Source organism: Ranitomeya imitator, chromosome 3, assembly GCF_032444005.1.
Source record: "Ranitomeya imitator isolate aRanImi1 chromosome 3, aRanImi1.pri, whole genome shotgun sequence".
Classification (NCBI taxonomy): domain Eukaryota; kingdom Metazoa; phylum Chordata; class Amphibia; order Anura; family Dendrobatidae; genus Ranitomeya; species Ranitomeya imitator.
Window position 1 is genome coordinate 775,594,052 of NC_091284.1, and position 15,281 is coordinate 775,609,332.

The following is a 15,281-nucleotide window of genomic DNA, read 5'->3' on the forward strand; positions in this document are numbered from 1 at the left end:
ACACATATTTAGTATTGCCGCGTCCGTAACGGCCCGACCTATAAAAGTGGCCCACTAGTTAACCCCTTCAGTAAACACTGTAAGAAAAAAAAAAAAATGAGGCAAAAAACAACGCTTTATTATCATACCGCCGAACAAAAAGTGGAATAACACGCGATCAAAAAGACAGATATAAATAACCATGGTACCGCTGAAAACGTCATCTTGTCCCGCAAAAAACGAGCCGCCAAACAGCATCATCAGCAAAAAAATAAAAAAGTTATAGTCCTGAGAATAAAGCGATGCAAAAATAATTATTTTTTCTATAAAATAGTTTTTATCGTATAAAAGCGCCAAAACATAAAAAAATGATATAAATGAGGTGTCGCTGTAATCGTACTGACCCGAAGAATAAAACTGCTTTATCAATTTTACCAAACGTGGAACGGTATAAACGCCTCCCCCAAAAGAAATTCATGTATACCTGGTTTTTGGTCATTGTGCCTCACAAAAATCGGAATAAAAAGCGATCAAAAAATGTCACGTGCCCGAAAATGTTACCAATAAAAACGTCAACGTGTCCCGCAAAAAACAAGACCTCACATGACTCTGTGGACCAAAATATGGAAAAATTACAGCTCTCAAAATGTGGTAACGCAAAAAATATTTTTTGCAATAAAAAGCGTCTTTCAGTGTGTGACAGCTGCCAATCATAAAAATCCGCTAAAAAACGCTATAAAAGTAAATCAAACCCCCCTTCATCACCCCCTTAGTTAGGGAAAAATTAAAAAAATGTATTTATTTCCATTTTCCCATTAGGGCTAGGGTTAGGGCTAGGGTTAGGGCTAGGGTTTGGGTTAGGGCTAGGGTTAAGGCTACAGTTAGGGTTGGGGCTAAAGTTGCGGTTAGGGTTTGGATTACATTTACGGTTGGGATTAGGGTTAGGGGTGTGTCTGGGTTAGAGGTGTGGTTAGGGTTGCTGTTGGGATTAGGGTTAGGGGTGTGTTTGGATTAGGGTTTCAGTTATAATTGGGGGGTTTCCACTGTTTAGGCACATCAGGGGCTCTTCAAACGCGACATGGCGTCCGATCTCAATTCCAGCCAATTCTGCGTTGAAAAAGTAAAACAGTGCTCCTTTCCTTCCGAGCTCTCCCGTGCGCCCAAACAGGGGTTTACTCCAACATATGCAGTATCAGTGTACTCAGGACAAACAGGACAACAACTTTTGGGGTCCAATTTCTTCTCTTACCATTGGGAAAATACAAAACTGGGGGCTAAAAAATAATTTTTGTGGGAAAAAAAAGGACTTTTTATTTTCAAGGCTCTGCGTTATAAACTGTAGTTAAACACTTGGGGGTTCAAAGTTCTCACAACACATCTAGATAAGTTCCCTGGGGGGTCTAGTTTCCAAAATGGTGTCACTTGTGGGGGGTTTCAATGTTTAGGTACATTAGGGGCTCTCCAAATGCAACATGGCGTCCCATCTTGATTCCAGTCAATTTTGCATTGAAAAGTCAAATGGCGCTCCTTTCCTTCCGAGCTCTCCCATGCGCCCAAACAGTGGTTTACCCCCACATGTGGGGAATTGGCGTACTCAGGACAAATTGTACAACAAGGTTTGGGGTCCATTTTCTCTTGTTACCCTTTGTAAAATAAAACAAATTGGAGCTGAAGTAAATTTTTTGTGAAAAAAAGTTAAATGTTCATTTTTATTTAAAGGGACACTATCACCTGAATTTGGAGGGAACAATCTTTAGCCATGGAGGCGGGGTTTTTGGGTGTTTGATTCACCCTTTCCTTACCCGCTGGCTGCATGCTGGCTGCAATATTGGATTGAAGTTCATTCTCTGTCCTCTGTAGTATATGTCTGTACAAAGCAATCTTGCCTTGCGCAGGCGTGTACTACGGAGGACAGAGAATGAACTTCAATCCAATATTGCAGCCAGCGGGTAAGGAAAGGGTGAATCAAACACCCAAAAACCCCGCCTCCATGGCTAAAGATTGTTCCCTCCAAATTCAGGTGACAGTGTCCCTTTAAACATTTCAAAAATTCCTGTGAAGCACCAGAAGGGTTAATAAACTTCTTGAATGTGGTTTTGAGCACCTTGAGGGGTGCAGTTTTTAGAATGGTGTCACACTTGGGTATTTTCTATCATATATAGACCCCTCAAAATGACTTCAAATGTGATGTGGTCCCTAAAAAAAAATGGTGTTGTAAAAATGAGAAATTGCTGGTCAACTTTTAACCCTTATAACTCCCTAACAAAAAAAAAAATTTGGTTCCAAAATTGTGCTGATGTAAAGTAGACATGTGGGAAATGTTACTTATTAAGTATTTTGTGTGACATATCTCTGTGATTTAATTGCATAAAAATTCAAAGTTGGAAAATTGCGAAATTTTCATAATTTTCGCCAAATTTCCGTTTTTTTCACAAATAAACGCAGGTAATATCAAAGAAATTTTACCACTATCATGAAGTACAATATGTCACGAGAAAACAGTGTCAGAATCACCAGGATCCGTTGAAGCGTTCCAGAGTTATAACCTCATAAAGGGACAGTGGTCAGAATTGTAAAAATTGTCCCGGTCATTAACGTGCAAACCACCCCCGGGTGTAAAGGGGTTAAATGGGGGCTGAGGATTCATATGGGGGGCGCCATTGGTATCATCTGCGTAGGGCAGCTGCCTGCAGTTTTCCAACAGTGAATCAAGCTACAATGCATGGCTTCGTGTATGCACCACGTGCAGTGTGTACAGACGGGGGGCAGCCATAGAGACGGAAAGACCCTCCACCCTACAGGAATACTAAGGGCCGTAGCAACAAACGCATGCGCAGAAGGTAGCAGACGGTCACGCGCGCTGTAGGACTCCCTGGCATTGCCTGAAGTTACCTTACAATAGACTCCGCCCCTCTCACCATACCCTGCAGCAATTGGCTACTCCTTTCATATCAGGAGTCTACAGTATCCAATCAAATTTCACCATATTTGACCGCAAACTGTTTCTCTCTATCCTATTGGATACCAATGGTAAACCCCACCTATCCTGATTGCGCGCTGTGATTGGTGCAGAGCGCCACCCTTTCGGGACGTATCGGGGAGGTGTGTGTGGCGCAGGAGGATTTTCCTGTTGTCGTCTACCTAACTCGAGCCATCATGGCGGAGTTTGCGGGACATGATGGCAATGGTGGTGCCAGCCAGGGAGGCGAGCTGGAAAATGCCGGAGCGGGGACCGACAAGATGGAGGGGGCGGAGAGCGAGCAGGAGGACGAGGAGGACGTGTTTGAGGTGGAGAGTATCCTGGACTCCAAGACTGAGGAGGTGAGAGGAGCGGGCTGTGTGGAGAGGCAGCGGGGGCTGGAGCGTTGTCCCTGCGACCCCCAGCGTTCCCGGGTGCGGGGGGCCCATGGCCACAGCTGGAGCTCGGGGGGCCCATGGCCACAGCTGGAGCTCGGGGGGCCCATGGCCACAGCTGGAGCTCGGGGTGCGGGGGGCCCATGGCCACAGCTGGAGCTCGGGGGGCCCATGGCCACAGCTGGAGCTCGGGGGGCCCATGGCCACAGCTGGGGTTCGGGGGGCCCATGGCCACAGCTGGGGTTCGGGGGGCCCATGGCCACAGCTGGGGTTCGGGGGGCCCATGGCCACAGCTGGAGCTCGGGGGGCCCATGGCCACAGCTGGAGCTCGGGGGGCCCATGGCCACAGCTGGAGCTCGGGGGGCCCATGGCCACAGCTGGAGCTCGGGGGGCCCATGGCCACAGCTGGAGCTCGGGGGGCCCATGGCCACAGCTGGAGCTCGGGGGGCCCATGGCCACAGCTGGGGTTCGGGGGGCCCATGGCCACAGCTGGGGTTCGGGGGGCCCATGGCCACAGCTGGGGTTCGGGGGGCCCATGGCCACAGCTGGAGCTCGGGGGGCCCATGGCCACAGCTGGGGTTCGGGGGGCCCATGGCCACAGCTGGGGTTCGGGGGGCCCATGGCCACAGCTGGGGTTCGGGGGGCCCATGGCCACAGCTGGAGCTCGGGGGGCCCATGGCCACAGCTGGAGCTCGGGGGGGGGCCCTGTCCACCCATCTTTGCTTTGGTTTGTTTTTTTCCCTCACAGCCAGAAGTGATCACTTTTTTATAAAAAAATAAACTATATATTTTTTCCTATATTTTTGTCTCCTGCTTTGGGGTCCGAGCTGCGGTTGCGCCATTTTTGGGTTCCTGTGTATTTCTGATCCCTGTTTTCTTTTTCTTTTTAGAGGCCAAAGTCGCCTTTAAAAACAGCGATTCTGTCAGATTTTTTTTTTTTTGGATCCTAAATCTGTAACCAATATGTTGTTGTTGTTTTTTTAATTAGATTTTGTTCCTAAAAAAAAAAGGGGGAGTGACTGATAATGAAGTTATGTAAATATTTGTCACTGTTGCATTATTAGTCTGGGTGACTGGCAGTATTGCAGTGTGTTGTATAATGCTTCCCATCGGCGCTCTTAAAGGGGTTGTTTGGCCTTGAGCTACAAGTCTGCAGTGACTGTGACTGCAGACTGGTGAATCCTCGCATTGCGCACTTGCGTGCAGTCAGGATTCTGTCGGGGGTGTGGCCACAAGTAGGTGATTTGCATACACGCTGACTTAACTCAGTACAAGTGTATTGATGTGGCCTGGAATATGCAAATCGCAGACTTGTCATGTGACCTCTCGCTAGTAGCAACAATCTTCCTACCTCGCATTGTGCGCGATGTGAGAGTTCACAAGTCTGCAGTCACATAGAGGGTAGTGTAAGACCAGACAACCCCTTTAAATACCGCTTTCGTGATTGACGTGGCATGTAAGAGGTTAAACGGCTCTGATTGGTTCCCGTGGTGCAGCGCAACCCCTGAGCCCCTCTCCATAAGGTCAGCTGGGAGCTCTGGATGTAGTGGGGTCTGCCCGGGGTGGGGGGCTCCTCGTCTGCAGATTGGTTATGTCTGCCCACTTTCTGCTGGCTGGTGAGATACTTCCCGCAGAGGCTTTACAGGTGATGGCTTCTCATGGTGCGGAGTATGGCAGTGCTGTCACATTCATTCCAGTGCCAGTGTATACCCTGAAGAGGGCGCCACTTATCCACCGCTATCTGGTGCTAGGATCTGACACACTGGATGTAGGGGCAACACATGGTTATTCGAGCCCCTTTATCTCCTTTACCAACGGCACTAAGGAGTTATCCTGTCACCTAAAACTGCCCAGACGACTGTATAAGAAGTAACACCCTCCCCCTCCATTGCCTCTAGTTTTTCGCTCCCCAAAAAACTTATTAACATCGACATGGGATCACTGCAGCCAATCGCTGGCTTTAGTGATGATTTGTCAGTGTTGCAGAGTGATTGGCTGCAGAGGTCACATGACCATGTCAACAAGTCCTCTCTGGACTATGGACACCCGGGAAGTGACAGCAGGAGCTGCGGGGGACCGGTAATGCGAGGATTACTGCCGTCATTATGTTGTTGCATTGGAAACCTTTTCTTCTGTAAATCTGTATTAGGTGGCTGGACAACCCCTTTAACATGTCCGCTCTGAGTATCCGGGATCAGCAGGTAGAAATGTAGGCAGTGATGTATCCTGCAGACTGTCGGCTCGTGTGTCTGAGCAGCAGGAGGCGCTCTTGCACCAGTTGTTGCTTATATGTTACATGTGGTATCGCAGAGGTGATGCTGGAAACATTGCTTCTGGGTAAGCGCTGCATGAAGGCACTATATGGCGGCACACAGAACGACAGTGACAGTGCAGTGTGAAGCCATACTGCCCCCGGTGTATCTGTGTCTTCTCCTCGGACTTTGCCTCCATTTTATCTGACCCGTACATAGCATCGTATGCAGACACACAGACGATCCTGCAGAAAGCATGTGATGATGGCACCCAGGACCGATTCATCAGGTTCGGGGGCGACACTGGAACATTTCTAGCGCTGCTGATGTTAAATATTTATCAGCTGCGGAGCAAAGCGAAATATTCAGGTGTATGCAAGTGGGTTGGTTGCATCAGCAGAGGTACAAAAAGGCGCAGCGCAGCCTCGGCCCAACAGGTCCAAAACCATGAACCGCTGCCATGTCAGCAGATTGCCGCTAGTGTCCATGTAAGCAAGAAAGCCTCTACTCTCCATCCAGCATGTCTGCTCTCCCAAGATGGAGGAGATAATTTTATTTATTTTTAAACATGGCTTTGATTGGAATATAAAATATCAAATGTCTACTCTATGTAGTTCCTCATAGTTTGTAGCTTGCGAGCAGGGCCTCACTCCTCTTGGTATCTATTTTGAACTGTGATTTCTGTTATGCTGTAATGTCTATTGTCTGTTCAAGTCCCCTCTATAAGTTGTAAAGCGCTGCGGATTATGTTGGCGCTATATAAATAAAATTATTATTATTATTATTATCTCATGATCATTTACTTTTTACTGGTGCAGTGCTTCAATAGTGTGGAAAGCATCCACCCTGCGCCCAGACAGAACATGTGGGCACCTTCAATTGGGGTCTTTACGGGTCTGTTGGCACTTTCTGTTGGTGTCTGCGTGGGTCTGTTGGGCACTCTATAGCGGGGTCTGTCGGGCACTTTATAGCAGGATCTGCGCTGGTCTGTCGGGCACTTTATAGCAGGATCTGCGCTGGTCTGCTGGGCACTTTATAGCAGGATCTGCGCTGGTCTGTTGGGCACTTTATAGCAGGGTCTGCGCTGGTCTGGCGGGCACTTTATAGCAGGGTCTGCGCTGGTCTGGCGGGCACTTTATAGCAGGATCTGTGCTGGTCTGCTGGGCACTTTATAGCAGGATCTGCGCTGGTCTGTTGGGCACTTTATAGCAGGGTCTGCGCTGGTCTGGCGGGCACTTTATAGCAGGGTCTGCGCTGGTCTGGCGGGCACTTTATAGCAGGATCTGTGCTGGTCTGCTGGGCACTTTATAGCAGGATCTGCGCTGGTCTGCTGGGCACTTTATAGCAGGATCTGCGCTGGTCTGTTGGGCACTTTATAGCAGGGTCTGCGCTGGTCTGGCGGGCACTTTATAGCAGGATCTGTGCTGGTCTGCTGGGCACTTTATAGCAGGATCTGCGCTGGTCTGCTGGGCACTTTATAGCAGGATCTGCGCTGGTCTGTTGGGCACTTTATAGCAGGGTCTGCGCTGGTCTGGCGGGCACTTTATAGCAGGATCTGTGCTGGTCTGCTGGGCACTTTATAGCAGGATCTGCGCTGGTTTGTGCTGGGCACTTTATAGCAGGATCTGCGCTGGTCTGTTGGGCACTTTATAGCAGGATCTGCGCTGGTCTGCTGGGCACTTTATAGCAGGGTCTGCGCTGGTCTGTCGGGCACTTTATAGCAGGATCTGCGCTGGTCTGTCGGGCACTTTATAGCAGGATCTGCGCTGGTCTGTTGGGCACTTTATAGCAGGATCTGCGCTGGTCTGTTGGGCACTTTATAGCCGGGTCTGCTCTGGTCTGGCGGGCACTTTATAGCAGGGTCTGCGCTGGTCTGGCGGGCACAGTCTATTGGGGTCTGCCAGATCTGTTGTGATCTGTGTGGGTGTATCAGAACAGTATATTGGGCCCTTTCTATTGGGGCCTGTGCAGGTATATTGGGCACTTTATTTTGGGGCTTGCATGAGTCTGTTGGCCACTTTCTAGCAGGGTCTGAAGGGTCTATTGGCCACTTTCTAGCAGGCTCTTTTCACTGGTCTGACGGGAACTTTCCATTGGGGGCTTGCCCAGGCCTAGCGTGCACTTTTCAGAGGGGCCATGCTCGGGTCTTGCCCCCAAGCTCTGCACTCTGCAGCGACCATCAGTTTGCGGTCTGACGTGCTGCCCGGAGGCTTGTTTCCATACAAATCCTTTGTGTGTGATGTGTAAACACTGCACCGCTGCCACCTGACGGGAACTGACTCTGCCCTCGGCGCAAGTCACACAGTGACAATATGAAGCTGCCTAAAGCTAAGACACCTAGGCAAGGGTCCTCAGGGTACACACAGATCAGTATACTGTACGTTCTCATTACCTTTAGAAGTTTCTGACATGTTCCCTTTAAATCCAAGTACATAGTTCTGCTCCCAGCTAAGAATTTGTTGCAATTGTATCCACTTCATAGCTGCCTGCCATGGCTTGTAAGGCTACTTTCACACTAGCGTCGGAATCTCCCCGTCGCAATGCGTCGGGCAGAGATTCCGACGCTAGCGTTTGACGCACTGCACAACGGGTGCAGCGGATGCATTTCTCCGGTGCATCCGCTGCCCCATTGTAAAGTGGGGGTGGAGTTCCAGCCGCGCATGCGCGGTCGGAAAAAACGGTCCGTCAGGAGCAAAAAAATGTTACATGTAACATTTTTTGCTCCCGGCGGTCCGCCACAACACAACTGTCACACGACGGTTGCGACGTGTGGCAAAGCGTCGCAATGCGTCGCTAATGTTAATCTATGGGGCAAAAACACATCCTGCAAACAACTTTGCAGGATGCGTTTTTTTGCCATAAACGACGCATTGCGACGTCTGGCAAAAAACGCCAGTGTGAAAGTAGCCTTAGGCTCCATTCACACATCCGTTACATCCATATTAAATGGTCCTTTTTTTTTTCTCTCTCTCTCTCGTCATCTGATTTTCATCTGTTTTTTGAGGGGGGTTATAACTGGATCAAGGAGACTGAGAACTTTTGATCTATTGACTCCCACAGTCATCCGTGTCTCGAAGATCCCTGCGGACTTCAATGGTCGGGTCTGATCCACAAAAGGAATGAGTATAGGACCTGCTCTGGGTCTCACCAACCCTAATTTAAAACTGGTATGTGTACGGATCCATTAAATTGTATGGGTCCGTGGGGGGGGAAAAAAGGGCCGCAGTAGGATGTCACATGGCTATGTGAATGTAGCCTTAGGCGGAAAGCTTTTCCTTCTTACACCTCCTTAGGCACATGATCAGTTCATCTGAGCATGCATGTCTTCTCAATGGGGAGTTTGCGTCCCTTAGACCTTTCTGGTGGAGGCTTATCTCCCATAAGGACAAAAGGTTTAGATGGAAACATTGAAAACCAACCTTTCTATGCTTTGTTCCTGTGAAATCTGCTGTCGGGGAGTCAGATGGATCTCGTTCACGTTACATAAATGTCAACCAAACATCTAATGTGTACATGTGTGAGCTAAACACACAGGAGCAAGCGGTCATGTCAGCCTGGCGTCCTCTCTAATGTGCAGGAGACTGGGTGTAGTTGTACAGCTTATCTGCAGGAAGAGATCTGTTATAGAAAGCTTGGGGGACTATAATGTCCTGCTGGAGGTCCACACGCCACTGGACGGTAGGAAATTCTAGAGAACCAGTGGTGAAACGACTACTCCTAGTACTCATTGAACCAGAAACACATGGGCTACTTGCACATTGAACAAGTCTGTGGGAACCTGTTCATACACCACCAAGAAACCTGAAGACACAAAAGAGCACAGTGAGGTCAAAAATACTCTGTTGTAAAAAAAATCACAGTAATAAGCAAGTGCTAGTCAAAAGATGGGAAAAAAAAGGGTATTTAGTTGATACATTTTTTTGCAAAAAAAGTATACTAAGTTGCCCCACCAATCGTCAAGGTATACCCATATAGAGCAGTCCTAACTTTTTTTGCAAAAAAAAAACATAGCAACTAAATACCCTGTTTTTTCCATCTTTTGACTAGCACTTCCTTATTACTGTGATTTTTTATTTTTTTTTTTTTTTTTATTTTTTACAAGAGAGTATTTTTGACCTCACTGTGCTCTTTTGTGTTTCCTAGTACTCATTGGCAACCATATGTTGTCAATGCATGCTGAGAGTTGTAGTTGCACAGTCCTCCCCTTAGGCCAGTGGTTACTTTTGTCAGATCTTGTCCTCTGGTGTATTTATGGCCCTTGTGTCAGCAGAGGGGAGGGCTTCTGGAGATGGCAGCTGACAACCCAGCCGTCCTTTCTAGGTTCTCTGGTGATGCACCAATATTGACACGGGAGGCATCTGGTTTCCCATGAATGTCCGAGGACGGCTTTCTTCTCTGCATGACTTGTGTTTGCAGTTCACACACTCCATATCACACAAGCAGTTGTGGTAAGAGAAGGTTCACTGGGTGTATGAAGTCCTGACCTCTGCCGAGGAGCAGCAGGACCTACTATGGGGCCTTGTGCCCGGCTGGATAGTCACTCTGCAGTTCTGGCCGTAATTGTGGACAGTCGCTGTGGTGGAACAATGTAAAGCTGATATACGAAAAAATCCCTGAACCGTTATGGGCCAAAATAATGTCGCTCAGATAGTGTATGGGTCCGATCCATTATATAGCATTTACACTAGTGATGAGTGAACGTCCCCCGATAAGGTGTCATGCTCAGGTGCTAACAGTGTCTTCGGCGTGCTCGAAAAATATGGTCAAGTCCCCGCGGCTGCATGTCTCACGGTGTTAGACATCAGCGACACACGCAGGATTGCCTGTTAGACAGCTACAGTACACTACGTTCAGATATTGCCTAACAGCTGCGAGACCTGCAGCCACGGGGACTCGCATATTATTCGAGCACGCCGAAGACACTATTAGCACCCGGGCATGCTGGAATAACGCCTTACCTGAGCACGTTCGCTCATCACTAGTTTGCGCCATTGTTTTGGGGATTGTTTTCACCTTTTTGACATTTAATTATTTTATTTATTTTTAGCCTTTTTTTTTGTAAAGTCTATTTCATTGTTATATTCGACATTGTGGGCAGAGTTTGAGGGTTAAGGTGTTTTCAGCCGATCCATCAGTTGCAACTTAGTAAAAGATCGCAACATTTTTATGAACCATGTGCCCTAGCTTAAAGAATGTTGTAAAAAAAAGAAAAGAAAAAAAAGTCAATAAGCACTTCGAGACGAAAAAAAAAATCTGGCAAATTTTTCAACTGTGCCCTTTGTGTTGTAAGGCTCTGTTCACACTTTTTCTGGAATTCTTCCGGAATATAGCAGTGTATGTTGACCATTTTTAACTGTATAGGAAAATGAGTGGAGCAGACTTTCCGCACAATAAAATATATGGTGACACAGCCCACTCTTGGCATACGCTGGGCTTATGGGGGACTATGCATATGTTCAGCACGTGTGCCGGGGCTTTCTTGTCCCACAAAGCAAACATATACCGTAAGGCTATGTGCACACGTATAATGGTCTTCTGCGGATTTTTCCGCAGCGGAATTGATAAATCTGCAGGGCAAAAATGCTGCGTTTTTGCTGCAGATATACCGCCGTTTTAGTGCGGATTTCACTGCGGGTTTACACCTGTGGCTTTCTATTGGAGCAGGTGTAAAGCCGCTGCGGAATGTAAACCGCTGCGTTTCCGCGCGTTTTTTTCCACAGCATGTGCACAGCGTTTTTTGTTTCCCATAGGTTTACATTGTAATGTAAACTCATGGGAAACTGCTGCGGATCCGCAGCGTTTTCTGCATCGTGTGCACATACCCTAAGGGGAAATGCAAAGCTTGATTTTTATTTAATTGTTTTATGGTTCTCCTTGAATCCGCATCATTTGAGAACTGGATAAAGAGAATGACAGGCCGTAGTGACAAGGGCCAGAGAGGGGCGCAGGAAACAGAGGAGCACTGTTATGTCACCCAGCTGCTGGGTGATTAACATGCAGCGCTGCTGTCAGTCTCGTGCAGCCGGCGGGAACCTGCAGTGTCGAGAACGTCCGCCCAACAACCGCCCCCGTTACATCAGATTCAGCACGATTGTGCATTACCTCCATCTCCCTCCTCTCTACGGCTTTTATACCTCATCCCTTGTGTGTCCAATTTTTGTCTGCAGATGTCCTAATTTATTCCTCCTCCTCTACAGGGAAAACATCCGGTGCGGTGCCAGATCAGTGCGCCGTGTGATTCAGAGTTTATTCACTGTCTGAATGCTTCATCCATAGATGATCTTTATAGTATGTGTTATGTAAGGGTTGGAGCGTCGTCTCCCTCTCTACAATTCCACAACTTCTGATTAAGACGTTTTATCCCAAACATTTAATTTACTGTTTTTGTTTATTTTACTGAATTGCTTTCATTCTTTTTTTTTTTTTTTTTTCTTACCCACTTTTTTCTTACAGGGAGAAGTGTTGTACCGTGTTCGCTGGAAAGGCTATGATTCTGAGGGAGATACCTGGGAACCAGAGGCCCATCTGGATGACTGTAAAGAAGTCCTTCTTGAGTTTAGACGGAAACAGGCGGAAATTAAGCAGAAAGCTGCCAAGAAGGAGGCGCTGGTAAATGATAGTGATAGAACGGGAGTCTGTCGACTGTGTCAAAGCAGCCACAGGTCCTTGTCAGGGACTTTTTATTTGGAGGAGGTGAAACTTCAGCTTAGACCTGTCAATCCATGCCATAGGAGCGGAGCTAGTTGGTGGGAGGGAGCGTGCTGAGGAGCGCTGAGCCCACCATTTATATATGCACAAAGCTCTCCTATCGATTAAAGTGCATGAGCTTACAAGGCCTTAATATGAATTTTGGAGCTGACAGACTCCCTTTAATTGCAGTGTGTTGACGAACTTTGTCCTTGGGGGTAGATAAATGGTTGCTCCAAAGTAACCTTTAATTTGCAGAAATGTAACACTGACCGGTCTTCTCTTTGAAGATGTTCTATTTGATTACTTGATGTTTTCATTCAGTGCAAACCCGCATAAACGCCATTATTTTTTTTTTTATGTTGGCACAGGTAAATGATTTTGGAGGTGCTTGTTCTGTCATCAAGTGACCGGCTAATGGTCGGCATTAATACTGTGTGACCTGACTTATCCTTTTTTTTTTTTTCCTTCTTAACACTCTATAGCCGAAATTGAGTGATCTTTTTGATGCAGAATCCGACAGTGACTCTCAACAGGGGAATACTGATGAGTCTATCCAGAAAAAGAAGAAAAAATCAAAGGATGAGGAAGATAAGAAGCTACAGGAGGATTTAAAGAAGAAGTCAAAATCTGGAAAAAGCAAGGAAAAGTCAAGGACTGAGGCAGAGCCTTCCGAAAACCAACTTGTTGACTCCAAGCCAAAGAAAAGGTTGTCGGAAAGCTCTGAGGACTTGAGTAGCAAGAAGCCCAAAAAGGAAGAGAAGAAATCCAAAAAGGAGGACCATAAGGATGGTAAAGTGAAGGCTGTAGATGAACTTAAAGAGAAAAAAGTGAAAAAGGTTTCTGAACTGGAGAAGACTGAAAAAGTGGGGTCTCCAGAACCAGAGGTAAATGCCAAGAGCGTAAGTAGTGAAGTTCTCGTAGATGATGGAGATAGGCCGGATCAAGATGAGGCTGTGAAAAGCCAGGTGATGGTGGCGGAGGCTCCAGAGGAACCAGCTACTGTATTGACTATGGACATGGATGTAGATGACATAAAATTGAAGAAAAAGAAAAAGAAACACAAGAGAAAAGCTGAAAAAGACAATGGCAAAAAGGCAATGTTTGATGAAACCCACGTGGAGAAAAAGAGTTTGAAGAAGCAAAAGTCTGTTGATAAGGTGAAGGAGCCAGCTCCGATTCCAAAGAGCGCTAGACCAAGTAGTGAAGAAAAGACCCGGAAATCGGTTGACTCCTTGAAAGAGGTATGTGTAACAATTACCAGCGTTCTTAAAGAAAATCTGTGAGTAGGTTTTTGCTATGCAGTATGAAGACAGCAGGAGATAGAGGCCGATACATAGAATTCCGGGATGTGTCACTTGTCAAAGTGCTGCTGTTATTTACAAACAACTAAGAGACTAACAGTGCCAGACTATTCCGGAAACGCCCCCTCTTGTGATAAGCAGCTCACTGTCTACGGACATTGTATGTACAGAGCCTGGTGTGGGTGGGATTAGCTGTGATGTGGGCGGGGGCAGCTTCCTCAGCTCTGCTTCATTTGAAATCTAAAAACTGATGGTGGCAGAACGGCTGCACTCAGTAGTGTAAGTGATACATCGTTGGATTCAGCTTCACTTTGCCTACATCAGGCTGCTCTCAGATGAGTTAGAAAACCATTTTAAGGGAAACTATAGAGGCATTTATGGGCCATATCCATGTGAGAAACCAAACATGCCCAACAGGTTCCTGACCAATGTTTGGGAGCCATCAGCTACCACTTTCATTCTCTTTAGTCGATATCATACCATGCCTTTCTATCCATTGAATGCTCCAAGAGTCAGTAACATCAAGACCTACCCCTATTCTTGCTTAAAGCAGGAGGTTTTCTTTGGTTACACCCAAACCGCTGACTGGTTTTGGCACTGCCCTAAGTACTACAGTTTTACTGTGCATTATTTCTTCCAAGACTTCTTTTATGCCTTTCTCATCCTCCTCCTGTCGCCAAAACTCCCCACATCAGCAGAGAAGCATTTATTTTTTTATTTTTCCTCAGTCCCACCTTAATCTAGTAATGAATAAATCAAGCAAATCAGTGTACATAAATAACAATTCTGACACTTCAAATGGCTAAACAAAAAAAAACAGACCAGTAGGAGTAGCTGGACGGAAGAAGAGGCTTATTATGAATACATAAAACAAGGTAAAATTGAAAAAATATTAAAAATAAGCACAAAGCAGTTATAAACAGAGTAACCTGTAGGGGGAACCCAAGCACTATACAACCAAAAATAGAAAGACTATATATATCAGGTGTCCGAACCCTATTACAGGATAAAAATCCTAAGTGAATGGATACAGGTAGTTTGTGCAATAGGAAAAAATCACATATGCCACAAATCGTGGAGATAACAATAGCTGGTAAAAATATGGGTCCATAAAATAAAGTGCTGTGAATAGGGAACAGGTGCAGCCAGTGGAATGTATTATGCAAGGTAAGTAGCTAACAAAATAGAATAAGAGGTGTAAATATCATCCCCTGACAAGTCTGCATCTTCAAACAAAAGGTGAGGCTGTAATGGACCCCATCTGAGGCTTAAATGAATAGCCAAATAAAGAATGAATACCAATACCTTGTAAATACTGGGACTGGTGAAGGTGGCTAGTCCGGGTGTTCCCCCTCACCCCGACGCGCGTTTTGCCCTGAGCTTTTTCCAGGGGCGTGTCAAGGTGAGGAGGGATGGACCTAACAGGAGCCAATGAAATATAAGAGAAAGGACTTGCCAAGGGAGGAACCGATCGTACATCCGGAACCATCGGCGCATGACTCCATCCTCACACTCCAAGATAAAAGAGCACTTCCGGGATCGTAGTCGCTGGAACATGCTCTTTCATCTTGGAGTGTGCGAGGATGGCGTCATGCGCCGATGGTTCCGGATGGATGATCGGTGCGTAGGTCTCTTCCGGCCAGCTACTCCTACTGGTCCGGTTTTTTGTTGCTTAATCTAGTAATGCAGACCCAGTTGGCTGTCT

At 46.8% G+C, this 15,281-nt stretch overlaps 1 protein-coding gene across 1 annotated transcript in view; it reads left to right on the plus strand.

Moving 5' to 3' along the window:
• The first annotated feature begins 3,048 nt into the window (after positions 1–3,048).
• MPHOSPH8 (M-phase phosphoprotein 8) overlaps positions 3,049–15,281 on the plus strand; it is a 47,897-nt gene continuing 35,664 nt past the window's right edge. Inside the window, exons 1-3 of the mRNA XM_069759090.1 lie at positions 3,049–3,300; positions 12,039–12,194; positions 12,758–13,516. Of these exons, the coding sequence (XP_069615191.1) occupies positions 3,136–3,300; positions 12,039–12,194; positions 12,758–13,516 (1,080 nt within the window). The 5' untranslated portion in view covers positions 3,049–3,135. The remainder of the gene's footprint in view (positions 3,301–12,038; positions 12,195–12,757; positions 13,517–15,281) is intronic.